Raw genomic sequence first — 21,725 nt, 5'->3', positions numbered from 1 at the left:
AGGGCGTTACTGAAAGGGTTAAATGACTTTGGGCCACTGACCTCACACTGCAGACACCGATCAGAGGGCCCACATCAGTCAGGGCCCTCCAGCCTGGCCCAAACATGTTCTGGGCATCAAAGCGGGCACCAAAGGGCGTTACTGAAAGGGTTAAATGACTTTGGGCCACTGACCTCACACTGCAGACACCGATCAGGGGGCCCACATCAGTCAGGGCCCTCCAGCCTGGCCCAAACATGTTCTGGCCGGGCAGTCCATTTTCATGATTTGAGTAACGTGTTTTTCAGGGGTTACTTGACGTTGGGCGCTGATCTCACACCAGCAATATTATTATTATTATTATTTATGTCGAGAAAAGAAAGTATAAAGGCAGCACTCCTCCGATCTTCTTAAAATATGACCTTGTGCCCGTTGTAGCGTCAGAAGTCAGTGAAACGGCCGATGTCCTTTGCACCCGTCTCCCCCGCACGCCCTTTACGGTTCCTGCCACACGCTGATATTTGACATGTCCCGTATATTATAATAAAGGACATTTTTTTAGAAAATCGGAGGAGTGCTGTCTTTATGCTTTCTTTTCTGGACATTGCACATTTACTTGGCTGCTGCATTGCCTGAATAATCTTCGAGGATTCTGTCTGAGACCAGCTAAAGCGAGTAAATCATTACATACGGCGTGGTGCCGACATGCTTCTCTTTGTTTTTATTATTATAGCATTATATACATAGTGATGGCCATCAGCCAATTCAGGTCATTCCATCCAGAATAGAGGTTATATTTTTGTTGCTAAACCTGTAAAAAACAAAACAAGAAATTGCCGAATAAGGAACCGAGGAATAAGAAACCAACGTCAGCATCGTGAACTCAGAGGTGTCAGAAAACAAGGAGAGTAAACCCTGTCCTCTGACAACTACAACTGCGCATATAGGGCGAGGGATCCACACTACATGTATACCCAGATTCCAGCCTTGCTTGTGATCCAACCACCCCTGTGATCCCGACCCCGTTTTAATCGTAACCCCTCTGTGATCCCAACCCCGCTGTAATTCTAACCCCACTGTGATCCCAACCTTGCTGTGATCCCACCACCCCTGTGATTCCAACCCCACTGAGATCCAAGCGCCGCTGTGATCCCAACCCCATTGTGATCCCGACCCCACTGGGATTCAAGCCCTGCTGTGACCCCAACCCCATTGTGATCCGACCCAGCAGTGATCCCAGCCCCACTGTGATCCCAACACCGCTGTGATCCCAACCCAGCTGTCATCCCAACCTCACTGGGATCCCAAGACTGCTGTAATCCCAACCCCGCTATGATCCAACCACCCCTGTGATTCTTACCCCGCTGTGATCCCACCCAACCCCGATGTGATCCCAACCCCACGGTGATCCTACCACCCCTGTGATCCCGGCCCCGCTGTAATTGTAACCCTGTTGTGATCCTAGCCCCGCCATGATCCTGATGTGATCTTGGTCCCTCTGTGATCCTAACCCCATTGTGATGTTGACCACTTTGTGATCCTGGTCTCACTGTGATCATAACACCGCTGTGTTTCCGGCTCCTCTGTGATCTTGTGCTTTCAGAAAAGAAGTTTAAGAGACGATGTTGAAGTTCTTATTCACAAAATTTTCCTTTTTGATTTTTACAAGTTTATTAACAAATCAAAAAGGACCACAATAATTAAATAGAATGCAGTGTGGTACCCGGACGTGAATACATTTGCAACAGCCGCAATAAATATATTATATATATATATATATATATATATATATATTATATATATATACACACACAGTACAGACCAAAAGTTTGGACACCCCATTTAAAGATTTTTCTGTATTTTCATGACTATGAAAATTGTGCATTCACACTGAATGCATCAAAACTATGAATTAAACATGTGGAATTATATACTTAACAAAAAAGTGTGAAACAACTGAAAATATGTCTTATATTCTAGGTTCTTCAAAGTAGCTACCTTTTGCTTTGATAACTGCTTTGCACACTCTTGGCATTCTCTTGATGAACTTCAAGAGGTAGTCACCGGAAATGGTCTTCCAACAATCTTGAAGGAGTTCCCAGAGATGCTAAGCACTTGTTGGCCCTTTTGCCTTCACTCTGCGGTCCAGCTCACCCCAAACCATCTCGATTGGGTTCAGGTCTGGTGACTGTGGAGGCCAGGTCATCTGGCGTAGCATCCCATCACTCTCCTGCTTGGTCAAATAGCCCTTACACAGCCTGGAGGTGTGTTTGGGGCATTGTCCTGTTGAAAAATAAATGATGGTCCAACTAAACGCAAACCGGATGGAATAGCATGCCGCTGCAAGATGCTGTGGTAGCCATGCTGGTTCAGTATGCCTTCAATTTTGAATAAATCCCCAACAGTGTCACCAGCAAAGCACCCCCACACCATCACACCCCCTCCTCCATGCTTCACGGTGGGAACCAGGCATGAAGAGTCCATCCGTTCACCTTTTCTGCATCGCACAAAGACACGGTAGTTGGAACTAAAGATCTCAAATTTGGACTCATCAGACCAAAGCACAGATTTCCACTGGTCTAATGTCCATTCCTTGTGTTCTTTAGCCCAAACAAGTCTCTTCTGCTTGTTGCCTGTCCTTAGCAGTGGTTTCCTAGCAGCTATTTTACCATGAAGGCCTGCGGCACAAAGTCTCCTCTTAACAGTTGAAGAGATGTGTCTGCTGCTAGAACTCTGTGTGGCATTGACCTGGTCTCTAATCTGAGCTGCTGTTAACCTGCGATTTCTGAGGCTGGTGACTCAGAAGCAGAGGTGACTCTTGGTCTTCCTTTCCTGGGGTGGTCCTCATGTGAGCCAGTTTCATTGTAGCTCTTGATGGTTTTTGCAACTGCCCTTGGGGACACTTTCAAAGTTTTCCCAATTTTTCGCACTGACTGACCTTCATTTCTTAAAGTAATGATGGCCACTCATTTTTCTTTACTTAGCTGCTTTTTTCTTGCCATAATACAAATTCTAACAGTCTATTCAGTAGATGTGTATCCACCAGACTTCTGCACAACACAACTGATGGTCCCAACCCCATTTATAAGACAAGAAATCCCACTTATTAAACCTGACAGGGCACACCTGTGAAGTGAAAACCATTTCCGGTGACTACCCTTGAAGCTCATCAAGAGAATGCCAAGAGTGTGGAAAGCAGTCATCAAAGCAAAAGGTGGCTACTTTGAAGAACCTAGAATATAAGACATATTTTCAGTTGTTTCACACTTTTTTGTTAAGTATATAATTCCACATGTGTTAATTCATAGTTTTGATGCCTTCAGTGTGAATGTACAATTTTCATAGTCATGAAAATACAGAAAAATCTTTAAATGAGAAGGTGTGTTCAAACTTTTGGTCTGTACTGTATACATACATACATACACATAGACACAGTATATATATATATATATATATATATATATATATATATATATATATTATATAATATATGTTTATAACCCAAAAATGGTCCAGTCTCGCATCAGAGCTCCCATCAAAGTGGCCTGTAGGTGTTCAGCTTTCTGGTAGCCACTTGGATAGGCACTGGCATATGCTTTTTATATCAAAACAGCATAAAGTTTATAGTCCATAATAAACTTTACAGTTCCAAAATGTAAACAGCCTTTCTACAGGACAAGTGAATAACAAACAGTCCTTTCTTCAGGCACAAAGAAACAAGGTAAATGTAGCAGCCTCACCAACCTTGATATTTCAGACTGTAGCAACTCCAGCAGTTTAAACGTGTTCACCAGCCAAAACTCCCCTCTGCTGAGCTAACCCAGCTGCTGTTATTAGGCCTGTAAGCCCAGGGCTGGATTATGATAACCTTTCCCACCCAGACTCTTTGTTGCTCCTAAATTCCAGGCCCAAAATCCAGTCAAATTAAAACTCAGTTACCTAGTATTACTGGTACAGCCTTTACATTACCAAGGCCAACCACATTGGTGACACATATCTGCCATCCAGGACCTTACATCCTGCTTTCTTACATACAACCCCTGCCCAAATTCAGGGCTGGGCACCGTCTACCCATAATCAGTGTACCCTTGACCAAGCGTCCGCATTTTCATTTAGCTTACAAGGTCTATGCTCCCCACTGATCTCTTGGGACATTATCGCTCCTAGCCCGGCATCCTATGTATCTGTCTGGACTATGAACGTTTTGGAGAAATTTAACGCTTCCCTTTAGGAGACTGGTTAAAGGTGCTGCTATTATGGAAAAATTATTGACTCTCCTACAATTCCCAAGAATGCTCGGACCTGTTTTTTTGTGAGGGGTCGTGGCCAGCTAAGTATCGCCTCCTTTGCAATTGCCTCCCAGCAGGCTTTAGGAATCCTATAGGGCTTTAAGTTGACCGGAGCGTGAGACTAGGTGAGCATCTCTTGATCAATGACACGAGTGAGACATGGAAACTTTGAGAACCTGTCCCTATTCTGGTGTACCAATTTCCAATGGTTCTGTTTTTGGGAATACAGCAAAGATTCTGACACTTTGACACTCGCAAAGGTGACTTCTGACTGTCCAACAAGCAAGTGGGTTTTGAATGGGTCCCTATGCTTCCAGAGTTTTATCAGTTTGCATAATATATCGGGAAGGGCTTATTGGTATATTGGTTGGTATATTCTATTGTTGACCTGACCCACCTTTTCTTCCAATTCATAGGGTCCCTGCCACTCGGTACGGAATTTGCTCTCCACGGTGGGAACTAACACAAGTCCCCGATCCCCAGACCTAAATTGTTTCACTCGAGCCGACCTATATAACCCCTGGATTGTGCCTTGAGAGGGCGGTCTTTTACGTGTTCACTCACTTTGGTCCCTCAGCAGAACAGACCATTATGCAGGGCCAAAGGGGCCGAGCACCTTTCACCTTAAGTCCCCGAGCTGCTGAGCTGAGCAGTCCTGAAGTTGTCATGGAACTCCTCCAGGTGAGGGATATTGGCCTCAAGGGAGGCTTCCTCATCCTCCTCTGAGGCCAGTACAGTGAAAAGAAATTCAACGGTTACATCATGTGACCTTATTACCATAGCAGACTCCTGGCGGCACACTGGACTACTGAGTGCTACAGCTTTATCCCATAAATTCCAGAACAAAGGAAAACAATGGCATGCAACAAGTCCTTGACAAATCCTACTTTACGGGACACGGAACCACAGTCTGTGCGTATGCCGATCTGGGCTTTGGGATAGTTCTTGGTGTCTCCATGGATGCAGCCTACCCGCAACCTCTTCCCAGGGCCTAGCAGATGCAGGGAACTAGCGTGGCAGTTAATAGTGTAAGTAAACTCTGTGTCCAGTCACAGTCATACTGTTCACCATCACAGATGAGGTCCCTCACCAGGGTGAGGTACGGTACTGCACGTGAGATGTGCAAAAAATGAGAAGTGTTGGACTACGGAGCAATACATCAGTTCTTGGACCATAGAACAATAAGCTGCTATATGACCTGGGGCCTGAGACCTCTAGCCGACAATGGTACGAGCTGTACTCCTTGCAACAGGCTCTGACCCTTCCTGGGTCTTTGTGTGCCCCTCAGAAGTGGACTTAAACCAGAAAGGTGACCGCAGGCTCCCTTGACTGCTCAGGGAGCTCTCCAAAGCCATGTCTCTTTCCACCAGGCTCATGATGTCATCTGCATTCTGGGGATTTCCTTTGGTAACCCAGCTTTGCATGGACTTAGGTAGTGAGCGTATAAACCGGTCTACCATCACTATTTCCGTCTGTGCTGGAGAGCAGGTCTCAGGCTGCAGACATTTTTGTATCAGTTGCAATAGGTTGAACATCTTGAACCGATGTGACTAGTCCCATTGGTAGTGCCAGAGGTGCACCCGTTGCACCATGACTGCCAGGGTTATACCCAAACATGCCATAGTCTCTGTCTTTAGCTAGCCATATTGTGTGACATGTGGATCGTGGACCCACTGCGCCACAGTCCGAGCCTACCCTTGGAGTGGCGTGGCTAAGCGGCCACCTGGTTTAAGCTAGAGCTCGCTTCTGATGGTGGAGTTGGGCTTGAGCTGCAGGTGACCTCCAGGTACCACTCTGATAGCAGTCACAGACATGGAGTCACTGGCAGGACAGGATTCGGAATTCGGACTGGCAGTGCGGATCCTGGAACACTTGACAGGATGGACACTGGTACTGGTTCAAGTACCACCAGAGAAGTGTCAGGCTCAGGTACCGCCGGAGCGGCGTCAGGCTCAGGTACCGCCGGAGCGGCGTCAGGCTCAGGTACCGCCGATGTGGCATCAGGCTCAGGTACTGCTAGAGCTGTTTCAGGCTCAGGTACCGCCAGAGCTGTTTCAGGTTCAGGCACAGCTGGAGTGGTTTAAGGTTCGTGTCAGACGGCGTCACTTTGGCTGGCGGAAGGTGCCATCTGCCTGGCACGTACAGTTTCTACCAAGAGAGCCATCTGCTGCTGATACTGGAACTGTTGCTGCTGTTGTTGCAACTGCTGGATCAGGAGTTTGTTGGTTCCATGTTGGGCCTGCTGTTGCTACATATTGTCCTAGACCAGTTGCTCAACAAGCTCCTCCATGCTTTTAGACTGTTTGCAATGCTATAGCAGCCTTCACCCAGGACATTCAGTCTTTAAACAGTAGTCACGTCTGCTTTTTGGACTTCTCACAGGCATTCAGACACCAATTGTAGGGTCTCTGATGGCCGCTTGGATACGCACCAGCACAGGGATTTTATATCAAAACAGCATAAAGTTTATCAGAAAATTCAAAACGAAAACAGCTTTTCTCCAATACAAATGAGTAAGATAAACAGTCCTTTCTTCAGGACTGAGAACAGATGTCATCAGGTTTTTTTCATGGACCCATAGACTTTCATTGCCCAGCTTGATCCCACACTGGGATGAGTATCGGACATGTCTCCATGATTATTCTCTGACCATTTGGTCCACAAAAAATCAAGGATACGTGAACAGCCCCATAGACTATCACAGGTGCTACTCTTGAAAAACATGGCTAGCCCTCGTACGTGAAAATACTACGTCTGAATGAGCCCTTATCCTGGTGTGAGGTCAGTGGCCCAAAGTCATTTAGCCCTTTTAATAACACGCTTCGGTGCCCAGCTTGATGTCCATTTTGTGCCACATATACTTTTTTACTTTTACTAGGTAGTAGAAACTTGATTTTTTTTGGCATAGGAGAAAAAAACATGCCACACTGATGATAAAAATGGACCCACAAACCAAAAATGGATAAAATCGGATTCAGAACACTGATGGAAACACAATCTATTTTTTTCTTGTATGCAACAGAAAACAAGTCTGAATGAGGCCTTAATGTTTTCCTTCTACAAAATAAATTGTATATCAATTAGGGCACTAATTGCCCCTGTAGAGTTACGGCAGCACGTACTCTCCTTTATTGTAAATGGGAAGTTTACATTGCTTGGCATTGGATGATATGGCTTAACCCCTTCTTGACATGGCAATTTTCCATTTTTTTGTTTTTTTCCTCCCCTTCTTCCAAGAGCTATAACTTTTTTATTTTTCCGGCAATTTAGCCGTATGAGGATTGTTTTAGCAGGACGAGTTGTACTTTCGAATGACATCATTGATTTTACCATATAGTGTACTGGAAAATAGGAAAAAAAATTCCATGTGCATTGAAATTGCAAAAAAAAGTGCAATTCCACAATTTTTGGGGGGATTTTTTATTTACCATGTTCACTATATGTAAAAAAGATAACCTGGCAATAAGATTCTCCAGGTCAATACAAGTACAAAGATACTAAACATGTATACATTTTTTTTAATGTAAGTGGTGAAAAAAAATTCAGAGATGAATAATAAAAAAAATTTTTGCTTTTGTCGCCATTTTCCAAGACCCACAATGTTGTCATTTTTCAGACTCTGGGGCGGTGTAAGGGTTTATTTTTTGCTCCCTGAGCTGATGTTTTGATACAATTTTGGGGTAGATATAATGTACCCCAAACGCCCGTTATTGCATTTTATTACAATGTTACGGCGACCAAAAAAAACATAATTTTGGAGGTTTGATTTTTTTTCTCATTACACCTTTTACGGATCAGATTAATTAATTTTATATTTTGATAGATCGGACTTTTACGAACCCAGCGAAAACAAATGTGTATTTTTTTTTAAATTGTTTTATATTTAATGGGGCAAAATGGGGGAGATTTGTAAGTTTGTGTTTTAAATTTTTCATATTTTTTTTGTTTTAATTTTTTTTCACTTTTTACTGTATGTAATAGTTCCCTTGGGGGACTTGATGCTGCGATTGTCTGATTGCTTGTGCTATAGTTAGCAGGGATTGAGCTCTGCTATGTACAGCAGAAATCAATGGCGTGCCAACGGGAACCTGGAATGACGCGCCCTCCGCGGTTGGAATCAGGGTCTCTTTTTTTACTTTATACTGCTCTCAGATGAAGAAGCAAAAACCTGCTGACATTCCCTCTGAATTATTTTCTACCTGCTATTCATCTTTTTACCACTGGAGGTCAGCAAAGATACATTAAATTATACAGGGTGGTCCAAAAGTAGGTGGACAGAAAGTGTAATAAGATTATGAAGGGGGAGATTTATCAAACATGGTGTAAAGTGAAACTGGCTCAGTTGCCTTTAGCAACCAATCAGATTCCACTTTTCATTCCTCACAGACTCTTTGGAAAATGAAAGGTGGAATCTAATTGGTTGCTAAGGGCAACTGAGCCAGTTTTACAGATCTAGCTTTCACAGATAGATCTCCCTCAAATCTGTTTTCTTTTCAGATAATTCAGATAACACATAATGGCAAATAATTTAAATATAGATCAAAGAAAATTGATTTTAACAGAGTATTGGAAATCTCAAAATGCTGAAACCGTTGGAGCAAATTGGGTTGAAACATTTGGTACTCAAGCCCCAAAGAGACAAACCATTTACCGCATTCGTGACAGATTCAATGCCACTGGCTCAATCCTTAATGCTCCAAAAACTGCTCGACCCAAAACAGTCTGTACAGAAGATAATAGACAACTTGTTGCTGAAACATTTGTTCAGAATCCAAAAAAGTCCACAGAAGAGCCTCTCTGGAATTGGGGATTTCACGAGCTTCTATCATGCAAATCCTGAAATCTATTGGGTGGAAAGCTTATCGTCCACGTCTAATTCATGGTTTATTGGAGGATGATCCAGACAGATGGCTGCAATTTAGTGTTTGATAAATCTCCCCCTTCATAACCTTATTACACTTTCTGTCCACCTACTTTTGGACCACCCAGTATTCGGAATACAGAAAGTAGAACCCAAAAAATAAAGGTAAAATGTCAATTTAAAGAAATATAACAACAAGTGAGCATTTACCGCACCCCGTTACTAATAGGGAGGTAACATGAGCCGCCATTCACAGAGAACCTGAACCAGGGGTGGATTAAGAGTAGCAAGGGCCCCAGGCAGTTTAGAAGGCGCGGGCCCCCCACCCCACACACACACCTGATGTATCACGTGATCCCATGTGATAGTTCACGTGAAATTAATTTGGCACAATTTTAATTATAATAGATTTTTTTTTAGGCTGTGTGCCCACTATGCGTTTTTTAAGCGTTTCCGCAGCGGCAATTCCGCTGCAGAAACTCTTAAAAAACGCTTGGTAGAAGGCCTGCCATGTTCCCCAATGATAATCCGCATGTGCTCTGCACATGCTGCGGAAATTTCCACTGCGGATTATCATTGTGGAAAAATCCGCAGCATTACCAATTATTTTGCGGAAGCGCGGCGCTTTCACAGCCATTGACTTGCACTGGAACACATGGAATAAGCATCACTGCATCTGTACATGCAGAATCCATGCGTTTTAATGTGCGCATGGTACCTGGGTCTGGAGGAGAGGAGACTCTCCTCCGGACCCGGGTACCATAGTACCTGTAAAAAAAGAATAAAATAAAAAATAAATATTATACTTACCTTCTGATGGCCCCCGGTGTCATTATCCGATGCATCCTGGCTTGCCGGCAGCTCACGATGGTCTGAAAAGGACCTGCCGTGACATAATTTAGTCATGTGACAGGTCACGCGACTGCTGACGTCGGCAGGCCATCAGAAGGTAAGTATATATTTTTTTTATTTTTTACCATTCTTTTACGGTCACACTATATATGCCGGTTGCATGGATTTATATAGTGTGACCAAGTTGTCAAGCACTTTCCAAGTGATGCTAAAATCGTTTGGAAAGCACTTGTCAACCCGCATGCGGAAATGCATGTGAAGAACGCTTCACATCCGCATGTCCCTGGCAGGAAAAACGCATGTACAATCCACATGTACAATCCGCATGTACAATCCACATGTACAATCCACATGTACAATCCGCATGCGTTTTTTCTGCCAGGGAGATGCAAAAACGCTCAAAAAAAATCCGGAGCATTTCTGCATCGTGGGCACATAGCCTTACATTAATTGTATGACTCAATATGGAGCTCACGTAGCCATCTATAAACAGCGGGAGGCCGCACATAGCCATCTATACACAGCAGGAGGCCGCACGGTGCCATCTATACACAGCAGGAGGCCGCACGGCGCCATCTATACACAGCAGGAGGCCTCACGTAGCCATCTATACACAGCGGGAGGCCGCATGGCGCCATCTATACACAGTGGGAGGCCGCACGTAGCCATCTATACACAGCGGGAGGCCGCACATAGCCATCTATACACAGCAGGAGGCCGCACATAGCCATCTATACACAGCAGGAGGCCGCACATAGCCATCTATACACAGCAGGGGGCCGCACATAGCCAGCTATACACAGCAGGAGGCCGCACGGTGCCATCTATAGACAGCGGGAGGCCACACATAGCCATCTATACACAGCGGGAGGCCGCACATAGCCATCTATACACAGCAGGAGGCCTCACATAGCCAGCTATACACAGCAGGAGGAAGCACGGTGCCATCTATACACAGCAGGAGGTTGCACGGTGCCATCTATACACAGCGGGAGGCCGCACGTAGCCATCTATACACAGCGGGAGGTCGCACAGCGCCATCTACACAGCAGGAGGCCACACGGCGCCATCTATACACAGCGGGAGGCCGCACGGTGCCATCTATACACAGCGGGAGGCCACACGCAGTCACGCACACACAAACATATGCAGACATACATACACGCATAAACACATTTGAAACACAAAAATACATATAAACAGACATCACACAATGATATCTGCCTGCACACACACACACACACTCAATCACACATACACACACTCACTCTCACACAGACACTCTCTCACACACACACAGACACACACACACACACACACACACACAGACAGACAGACACTCACCATTCCCCGGCTCGGCTCCATCCTCCTGCTCTTTTCCGGTGCAGCACTGCAGGCCGGGCGCGCACTGCATGACGTCACAGCTAGGAGACACGGCCGCGCACAGGGCCGTGTCTCCTAGCAGTGACGCGGCCGGGCCAGCACAGGGAAGTTAACAGCTGCAGTGCTGGCCCGGCCGGAGAAGAAGCAGCGTCCGTGCGCCGCTGCTGGGGGAGCGGTCCGGGAGGCCCCCCGCCACTGTCTGCCAGTATGTGCCGCACATATAATGAGGGCAATCTGGCCATAGACACCCCGGGCCTCTTGGAGGCCCAAGGCCCCGGGCGGTAGCCCAGATTGCCCTCATTATAATCCGCCTATGACCTGAACCCCATTCACCATCTATACAAAAGTAATTTTACTTATTATTTCTATTTTTTCTTTGGTCCGTAATCGGGAAAGTGACAAAATCACATAAGTTTAGTCACAACTTTTAAAGCAGGAGACAAAGTTTTAGAATTAATAATGGGATTCTATCCTGTATATGATCCATCCCGTACAGGGGCTTTACCTGTCACTACGTAATGGCACATCACTAGGCCATGACACTCACTACTTGGTTTGGTGGAGGTCTGTCCAACCGACCTCCAGGCTCCTCACAGATCCTGAAAATACAGGACTGGTTTAAAGCTACAATGGATAGAAAAAGTCTACACATAATAAAAAAAATGTCACCTAATCTGTACAAATCAATTGAGAAACAAGCAAATCATTTAAAGGGGGGAAATAAAACAAAACTAAAATAATGTGGCTGCATAAGTGTGAACACCCTCTTATAATTTGGAATGCGGTTGTGTTCGGAATTAGTCAAATCACATTTTTCCTCATGTTACATAGTTGTCAGTACACAGCTGCCATCATTTATAGTGATGCGGATTAACCCCATATAAATTTTCGCTGTTCTAGGAGGGCTTTCCTGACATTTTCTCAGTTGCATTTTACAGAAATGGTCCATAAACAGCTGACAACACAGCAAAGGGATCTTATCTTATTGATGAAAGTTATGCCAGGAAAAGGGTGCAAAATAATCCAAGGCTTTAGATGCAACATAGAACACGGTGCAGACGGTGACACTTAAATTTGGCACAACAGTGACATTACCTAGAACTGAAAGTCCCTCAAAAATTGATGAAAAGACGAGAATAAAACTGATTCCGGAGGCTGCCAAGAGGCCAACAGCAACATTAAAGGAGCAGCAGGAATTTGCTGTATAGTGCATGTGATAACAATCTCCTGTATTCTTCATGTCTGGCCTGTTGGGTGGAGTGGCAAGACGGAAGCCTCGTCTTACAAAGAAAATATCCTAGCTATGTTTTGCCAAAACTTACATCAAGTCTGCCAAAACCATGTGGGAAAATGTGTTATGGTCAAATGAGACCAACGTTGAACTTTTTTGCCATAATTCCATAAGATATGTTAAGTGCAAAGCCAAAACTGTCCATCACCAAAAGAAAAGCATACCCACAATGAGGTATGGTGGAAGCGGAATTATGCTTTGGGGCTGTTTTTCAGCGGCTAGAAATGAGGCTTTGGTCAGAATTAAGGGAATTATGAACAGTTCCAAATATCAGTCAATTTTGCATCAAAACCTTCAGGCCTCTGCTAAAAAGCTGAAGATGAATTTCATATTTAAGCACGACAATGACCCTAAGCAATGCCTCCAAATCAGCAAAAGAATGGCTTTGCCAGAAGATCGAAGTTTTGGAATGTCTTAGCCAGAGCCCACACTTGAATCTATTTAAAAATCTGTGGGTTTCCTGAAGAGGGCGCTGTATAAAGGAGATACCCTCACAATCTAATAGATTTGGAAGAGTAGGCAAAGATTGCCAATTCTAGCTGTGCCATGCTGATAGACTCTGACCCAAAAAGACTGAATGTTATCATAAATTCATAGGGTACTTAAACAAAGTATTAGTTTAAGGATATGCACATTTATGCAACCACATTATTTTAGGTTTTTTTTTTCCCACCCGAAAACATTTCAGTTTATTTTTCATTTGACTTATCTAGATTATGGGTGATATTAAAGGTGGAATACTTTTTGAAATTATTCTTCTTCGCATGATTTTTTTTTTTACATGACAAAGATCTGGCATTTTAACAGGGGTGTGTAGACTTTTCCTATCCGTTGTAAACTTTCCCTGCACAGCTGAGTGCAGCTGGTCCCATTCACTTGAACAGAGCCATGCTATAGTGCACAGCGGGTATCCGGGGGGCGCTGTGCAGTAAAAGGATGCAGCACTGCACTTGTGCTGTGTCCCAGGTGTTGGACTCCATCAGACAATATGTGGTGACAATATGTGGATAACGTTTAACGTTTTGATAAAGCAGGACTAATGCGATATAAAACTTTTAGGGCGATAGTTACAACACAGGAGGAATGTGATTCCTAATGCTGGAGATGATATGTGCCCCCTCTATGTCCAGCACACAGCTGCATTCACACTGCATTATATACACATCTTTACTCATTGTTGCCCTCATGTGGCCACAAGCAGTCATTGCATATTATCAGAAAACTTGCACAGCATTTGTCTTGCTCATGTTGTGCTGTGACAGATGAGATACAGGCGTGCGTTCTACCTTTAATTTCATGTTTTATGTTTCTATCTAGTACCTATTTATTTTACAAAGTCATTTCTCAGGAGACACAAACTATGTAGAAAAAAAACTTTTACTTTATTATTTCTCTTTAGAATAGAATAAAAAAAATAACGTTTCAGGCACAAATATCGAACAGTATAATTTGAAATATAAAAAATTCACAAACCAATAGAAATGTCATTACAGTATGTACTTAATTATGTATCTACATTATCTAAGAAATAAAGTGGAAGCGGAAATGACAAAGCCTTGAAGTAATTTTATTTGATGCACAGATAAATCTGGAGTTTTGCAAATAAAGGAAACTTCTTCCTAGAGATGTCACCATACAACACCTCCGGGAAGTGGGTAAGAAATCACACAACACCTCCGGGTAGTAGGTAAGAAATCACACAACACCTCCGGGTAGTAGGTAAGAAATCACACAACACCTCCGGGTAGTAGGTAAGAAATCACACAACACCTCCGGGTAGTAGGTAAGAAATCACACAACACCTCCGGGTAGTAGGTAATAAATCACACAACACCTCCGCGTAGTAGGTAAGAAATCACACAACACCTCCGGGTAGTAGGTAAGAAATCACACAACACCTCCGGGTAGTAGGTAAGAAATCACACAACACCTCCGGGTAGTAGGTAAGAAATCACACAACACCTCCGGGTAGTAGGTAAGAAATCACACAACACCTCCGGGTAGTAGGTAATAAATCACACAACACCTCCGCGTAGTAGGTAAGAAATCACACAACACCTCCGGGTAGTAGGTAAGAAATCACACAACACCTCCGGGTAGTAGGTAAGAAATCACACAACACCTCCGGGTAGTAGGTAAGAAATCACACAACACCTCCGGGTAGTAGGTAAGAAATCACACAACACCTCCGGGTAGTAGGTAAGAAATCACACAACACCTCCGGGTAGTAGGTAATAAATCACACAACACCTCCGCGTAGTAGGTAAGAAATCACACAACACCTCCGGGTAGTAGGTAAGAAATCACACAACACCTCCGGGTAGTAGGTAAGAAATCACACAACACCTCCGGGTAGTAGGTAAGAAATCACACAACACCTCCGGGTAGTAGGTAAGAAATCACACAACACCTCCGGGTAGTAGGTAAGAAATCACACAACACCTCCGGGTAGTAGGTAAGAAATCACACAACACCTCCGGGTAGTAGGTAAGAAATCACACAACCCCTCCGGGTAGTAGGTAAGAAATCACACAACACCTCTGTGTAGTAGGTAAGAAATCACACAACACCTCCGGGTAGTAGGTAAGAAATCACACAACACCTCCGGGTAGTAGGTAAGAAATCACACAACACCTCCGGGTAGTAGGTAAGAAATCACACAACACCTCCGGGTAGTAGGTAAGAAATCACACAACACCTCCGGGTAGCGGGTAAGAAGTCACAGTACCCATATACGGCTGGGAGTTACATACTGACGGCCTCACCAAGTCTTTATTATGTACTGCCCAAGTCTAAGGGCATGTTCACACGGAGTAAATTTCATGCATATTCTGAAACAAAATCCGTATGCGTTTTGCCTATTGCTGATTTAAAAATCGTAATACAGAAAAAAAAAAGATTGACATGTGACTTACGGACACCATGCAGAAATTACGGCGGGTACCCTTGTGTGTATGAAACCCAATGACTGAGGCTAACCCGCATTCAGATCTACCAGAGTGTTCACCCTTTTCTATACCCCTGTACTCCATTTTGTATGCTTTCACGTTCTGTTTTCTTTGATTATGTGTAGCGTTTCTTTTGGTGCGACGTCCAGACTTTCGTCGTTCTTGGTATAATATTTTCTTTTGAGAAATGGTTGTGGAGATTCAAGGCTCTATATACAGGGGAAAAGAGTAATCGAACTCTGGATAGTAAAAAAATTAGCAGATTCTGCATTTCAGTCCGTTTTAGTGTATGGAGTTCTGGAAGGAGAAGGAAGTGATGTATTCTGGTCCCCATTGACTTCTATGGGGTTCGGGTAGAGTTCTGGTACCAGAACCAAACTTTGGACTAAAGTTTGGTCAAATCCGACCTTCCATGGGTCCGCTCATCCCTAAATATAAGCTTATTCTTACCCCTGCGTGTGCTGTCTCTCCAGCTTATTTACAAGGCAGAGACTGCGGACTACAAGGAGACCACGCTGACAACATCAAACTTTAAATCTGGGGCAGAAATCCAAAAAGACAATGGATTTTCTCACTAATCCGTTGTGAGCTCCTACCCTAATGACCCGGTAAATAATGAACGCCTGATTTTGGCTTACAAATACTGATGTAAAATGCTGAGCGTGTGAACGTGGCCAAAGCAATGAGACAATGATACAGATGGAGCCATGCAGAGTATATATACTATCTATCCATCTATATACAATGATACAGGTATCTTCTCAGTGCTTCCGAACAAAGGCTTTCCACCCGCCCTGGGCACGTAGAGGAGTCCGACACTGCGGACACTGATCACAGGACACTTAGATGTCCCTTTCTACAGGATCAGGAGCTAAACCACATAGATAGGAACAGATGTTCTGAATTGGACAGTTCTACGACAGGCACCAAGGCCAGGCAGGGGGCATTCTCCCCCCAAACTTCTCTAAGGATTTCCGGCAAATCTGAAAAAATTAAAGAGACATGATTAATTACAAACGGCATCAATTTTTGTTTAATACATTTTGAATTTTTCAATGAAAAGAGAATTTACAAACCAAAAAATCCAAAATGACTGTAAATCTAAGGTTCCCTTCTTCTATTCAGTCATTTGTATATGTACAAATTCACATTAGATGAAAGACCCCCAAACCTATTGATTCCAGTGATGTGCGCTAGCAGCTCATCAGGTCTCCAGACAACAGATGGTGGGGGTAAAGAAAGATCAGGCATGTTAAATCTCAACATGCCCAATCCTCTCTAGCTGCAGGAGATAAGCCGCTAGAGGTGTCTTGGCAGCTTATTCCTTCTCTGCTCATTGACAAAATATACACAATCAGCCAAGCCGACCATGAACGGGTATGGGGTGAAGGAAGAAATAACTGCTGGCTATAACATTTTTATTTTTCCACTGACATAGCTATACGAGGGCTTGTTTTTTTGTGGGCCGGGATGGGACATTTTCCCATATAATGTACTGAAAAGAGGGGAAGAATTCCAAATGGGATAAAATGGAGAAATTCCACCATTATTTTTGAAGGTTTATTTTTATAGTCCTCATTTCTTGTTAAAATGTCCTGGAAATGGGATTCTTCTGGTCAGTAGATTATGCCGATTCCTAACTTGCATAGATTTATTCTTTTATTTCATTTACGCGATAGAAAAAAATTGTAGAAGTTTGTAAAAAACTAAATAAATAAAAATTTTGGTTTGTGTCGCCAATTTTTGAGACTCCTGATGGGTTTAGTTTCACGTTAAATCAATGTGTCAGGGCTCGTTTCTATGCGCAACAAGCTGTTATTGGTACCGATTTGGGGTATTACCGCGTTTTGAACGCTTTTTATTGCATTTTATAGGGAGGTGTAGTGACCGTTGTTTTTTACCTTCTGAGTTAAGTAACTTTATATTCTGATAGATCAGACATTTTGGAACTGGCAACACCAAATATGTTTATATTTTTTAATGTTTATTTGAAATTCTTTATTTTTAAGTAGGGAAAAGGGGTGATGAAAATGTTTATTTTCTGGTTTTAGATTTTTAAGCTTTTTTTTTTTTTTTTTTACATTTTTTACTCTATTTTTTTTTTTTAGGCTCATGGGGGGACTTGAACTTGTGGTTGCTTATACTATATACTGCTATACCCCAGTCTCATGGTATACAGTATAGTAAAATCTCAGTTCTCTGTCTCAGCTTCACAGGAGGACCAAGATGGCAGCTATGGGGGCCTCCAGATGCCAAATTAAGTCTTGGGTGCCTTGCGATCACGTTGTGGGCGGCTTATAGGAGCTAGGCAAGAGTGTACAGCTAGATTCTTCATTTAAGTGCCGCTTTCAAAGACTTACAGCTTTATCAAAATGTAAGTGTCGATCGGTGCTCAGATATCAGGTGTGTACCATCATGGGCATCAGCTCCGGACCCTGGCCCAGTAACCCCAGTTAGGTCTATTGGGAATAAGGGGTTAATGGGCGAGTCAGTATTAGGGCTCACATGAGCGTATAAATCGGACGAGTGCCGTGTGAGATAACATTGCATTACACTCTGACCAATGTTAGTAAATGAGTCAGTGCTCATCTGTGAGTATTTGCTCAGCTCGGATTGGACAAAGGAAAAAAAAAATTGCAGCATGCTGGGAGTGGCCGCATATATAGGATGAGACTCGCCAATGCAAGTCAATGGGTACGCACACATCTCAAAGGAAACCCGACATTTCATAAGCCAGTAAATTCACAGCCCGAGCCTTCAGAATCGAATAGATATATAGATTAAATATCTACAGGACATAAATAAATTGAAAAAAAAAAAAAAAAATGACATGGGGTCCCCCCTATTTTTGTTAACCAGCCAAGGAAAAGCAGACAGCTGTGGACTTATATTATCAGAGTGGTTAAGTTCATAGTTATTTGGCCATTCCCAGCCAAAAAATAGAGCTGTGCCAATTCTTGCTCTTGGCCCATCACAGGTGATGCGGCAATTCTGGGGCGACTGCAGGCTTACATTTGTAGGATGGGAAGAGCCCAATAACCAGGGACCTTCCCAGTCTAATAATATCAGCTCACAGCTGTCTGCTTTACCTTGGCTGGTTATCAAAAACAGGGGGGACCCCACGTCATTTTTTAAAATTATTTATTTAATAGGTTAAATAAGCCTGAAAAACACCCTTTAATGCCACGAGAAAGGCACTAAAGGGTGCAAGTTTATTAAATGTAAGGGGCTTGTGAAATCAGGTCTACAGAATATCTATCTATTTGGTCTATCTATATCTGTATTATAAGATTACTTTATTAGTTAGATAATTAGCTTTAAATTACATAGAGAATTACAGTAAGTAAAAGCTGATGTTAAAAACTTAAACTTCCTAATGTATAATTATTATCAGACCTTGCGTGTTACTAAAGGGTGGTCCAATCTAGTGTATATTCCAGCCCGTGCACAGAAACATACGCAATCTGTGCCCTGCCATGCCGGGGGGAACATACTGATACACAGACATGGTCTCTGCAGGATTGGTGGCCATTGCCCCAGTGTCCCGTAGACACTCAGCATTGCATATGACTTTTCCTGTTGCACGGGACTTTTTATTTCTGAACAGCAGAAAAAGCCTAAAAAAAAAAAAAAAGTGAAATCTGGCCCAAGAGAGGCCCCACAGCGGGAAGAGGCACGATGTTCAGCAGCAGCCGCACTGACGATACAAGTTCCAGGGAGCGGAGGAACGCTGTGTAATGATAATCTCCTTAGGAAGAGGATTTTTGTGCTGTGCTTTATTAATTCAAGGCCTGATGGGGATATTAGCAGCTCTTGAAATTGGAAAGGCCGGGAGCGCTGCAATTTGCTGAATCCCAAAATGTTCCAAATGAGCAGATAAACAGCAGCAATAATTGGGCTTTATTAAATCACGGAGTCGTTCATTACAAGTTTCCCAGCTGTACCAGCGAGGGGGGCGAGGAGGGAGCGCGTAGCTAAACACACCGACCTGTAATGTAAATGTGATAGTGACGACCCCCCAAATAATCAATCTGGGCGGCTACTATGCCCAGCTCCCCGACTGGTGCGCCGGTAACTACTGATATTATCCATAGACATTAGGTTGTGGCTGCAGATTCCTTATCTAATGCTTGCATTATATACCCACAAGGAAAACAAGATTTGCACTTTTCATTGAAATTGTGATTTTTCCCGTTAAAGACAAAATAAAAAAAACAAAAACAAAATAAGGCCTCATTCACACATCCGATTTTCACGTACGAGTGCGATCTGTGGTTCCCATGTGATAGTATATGGGATCGTTCACATGTCTGTGAATTTTCGCAGTGGTCGGCAGAAAATTGCGGAGACATGTCCGATTTTGAACCAAGGATTGAATCAAAGTAAGCAATGCAAATCTATGGGTCTGTGAAAAAATAATGACCGAATAAGAAGGTGGATTTCATAGAGAAAACATTAAAATCCATAAAGACCTCTCCGGAAAGTGGACATATCACCCTCACATTGAATATATGGGATTAATTATAGCTGGGGAAAAGTGAAACTAATTATAACTGGGGAAGTGAGAGAGCTGACATGTCAACTTCCATTGAAGTAGGGGCCTACTGCAGTGACCAGGTAATTGCAACAGGAGATTTGCTCTGGGAAAGACTGAAAATAGTTTCTGCAGAGGCAGGGAAGTATGCTTCCCAGTCGTAATCTTCCTCTGATCAAAGCCCTGATTGCAGACCTTTTGGAGCCAGTGGTCAGTGATGAATTGCATTGATCAGTGGTCAGTGATGAGTTTGCATTGATCCGATATTTATAGGAGATATATTTTCGGCGTCATAGCTAAAGGACGAACATAATGCATTCAATCACATCACCCTAAGACCATTCTAAACCCTCCAACTTAACAGGTCCGATGGATAATGCCCTCCAGGCCATGCTTCATCTCTAGAGAAATGTAAAATTGCAACTGTAAACATGACTATATCTACCGCCTGGGACCTCCTGGGGCGAAGATATCCTGTAAGTTGTGGGATCTCATAAAATTCTGAAAGACCTAGCACATCTCACAGCCAGCTCACACATGGGCTCACCAAGGGGGAGGTATGTGGGCGTAACCTTGATCTAATAAAAAGCAGAATTTGGGTTTGGTCATTTTGTCAGTCCTGGAAGGTACAGCTTGCTGTAGTTCAGTCCATTTTCCTAAGGAGTACCTCCCTCCGCTAAGCTGTGAGCCAATTACGTGACATCAAGTTTAGTAATTTTCTTTTATTATCCCTTTTATTCTATGTAATTGTATATACCGTATTGTTTTGTCCCCATTTTGTATCATCTTGTATATATATTTTTTAAAACATTGCCTACCTTTCCAGACTAAATATATAAAATTTAGTAGCTCCTCTTGCTCCGTAAACTGCACCCCTGAAGCCATATGCTACCTGTAACGGATGTCCAATCGGCCTGTATAATTGATTGGTGGTGGCAGCTAGTAGTTCTTTTGTTGTTCTTGTAGAGCTAGCCAGGGTATATAAATGTATACCATGAGCTGGAATCGGAGGAGTATATACCATATGCTCACTATGAGTTCCCCAATAACCGGCCTAGTAGTGGAAGCGGCCACGGCCTCGTCCATCACTCGTCAGTCAATTGCGTAATTGTCTTGATGAATGGAGGCAGTGGAGTTGCGTCTCCTAACAAACTGGCGACAGTGGTGGGTTCTGTATGATCCCCCCAGCTGTTATCTATGACAGTTTTTCTCATATTTGGAGGAAAAAAAATAACCACACTCTGATCAAACTCTGATCAAACTTTTTGATCCATTTTTCTTGCACTTAGAAAAACAGATGTCTAAATGAGGCCTATGGCATACTGCCAATTATAACAATGCACATAATAACTGATCACTTTTCCACTGTGCTATGATTAGAACTGTAAAAAAAAGTTTTCAAAAGAATTATCACGTAAAACTTCATAAAACGGCTCAAAATTCTTGCAGAATTCGAAGTGTTGCAAAAATCTTGTGACTTTTGGCATTTTTACGCCAGTCTCAGCCAGCCCCACCAAAGGGAGGCAAAGCCCGTCCAACAAATGCATTATAGTTTACTCCACAAAAGGGGCATATATTAAGGCATAAA

The 21,725-nt window shown here is 43.3% G+C and overlaps 1 protein-coding gene across 2 annotated transcripts in view; it reads right to left on the bottom strand.

Annotated features, from left to right (window-relative positions):
• Positions 1 to 14,020: 14,020 nt before the first annotated feature.
• DPH6 (diphthamine biosynthesis 6) overlaps positions 14,021 to 21,725 on the bottom strand; it is an 87,970-nt gene continuing 80,265 nt past the window's right edge. For both annotated transcript variants that reach the window (XM_073639031.1, XM_073639033.1), the window contains one exon: positions 14,021 to 16,586. In XM_073639031.1, the coding sequence (XP_073495132.1) occupies positions 16,468 to 16,586 (119 nt within the window). In that variant the 3' untranslated portion in view covers positions 14,021 to 16,467. The remainder of the gene's footprint in view (positions 16,587 to 21,725) is intronic.

The sequence above is a fragment of the Phyllobates terribilis genome, unplaced genomic scaffold (assembly GCF_046119375.1).
Source record: "Phyllobates terribilis strain yellow unplaced genomic scaffold, ASM4611937v1 Scaffold_7__3_contigs__length_470593459, whole genome shotgun sequence".
Lineage (NCBI taxonomy): Eukaryota > Metazoa > Chordata > Amphibia > Anura > Dendrobatidae > Phyllobates > Phyllobates terribilis.
The sequence above is the reverse complement of the archived record's forward strand: the minus strand, read 5'-3'. Positions and strand labels throughout refer to the sequence as shown.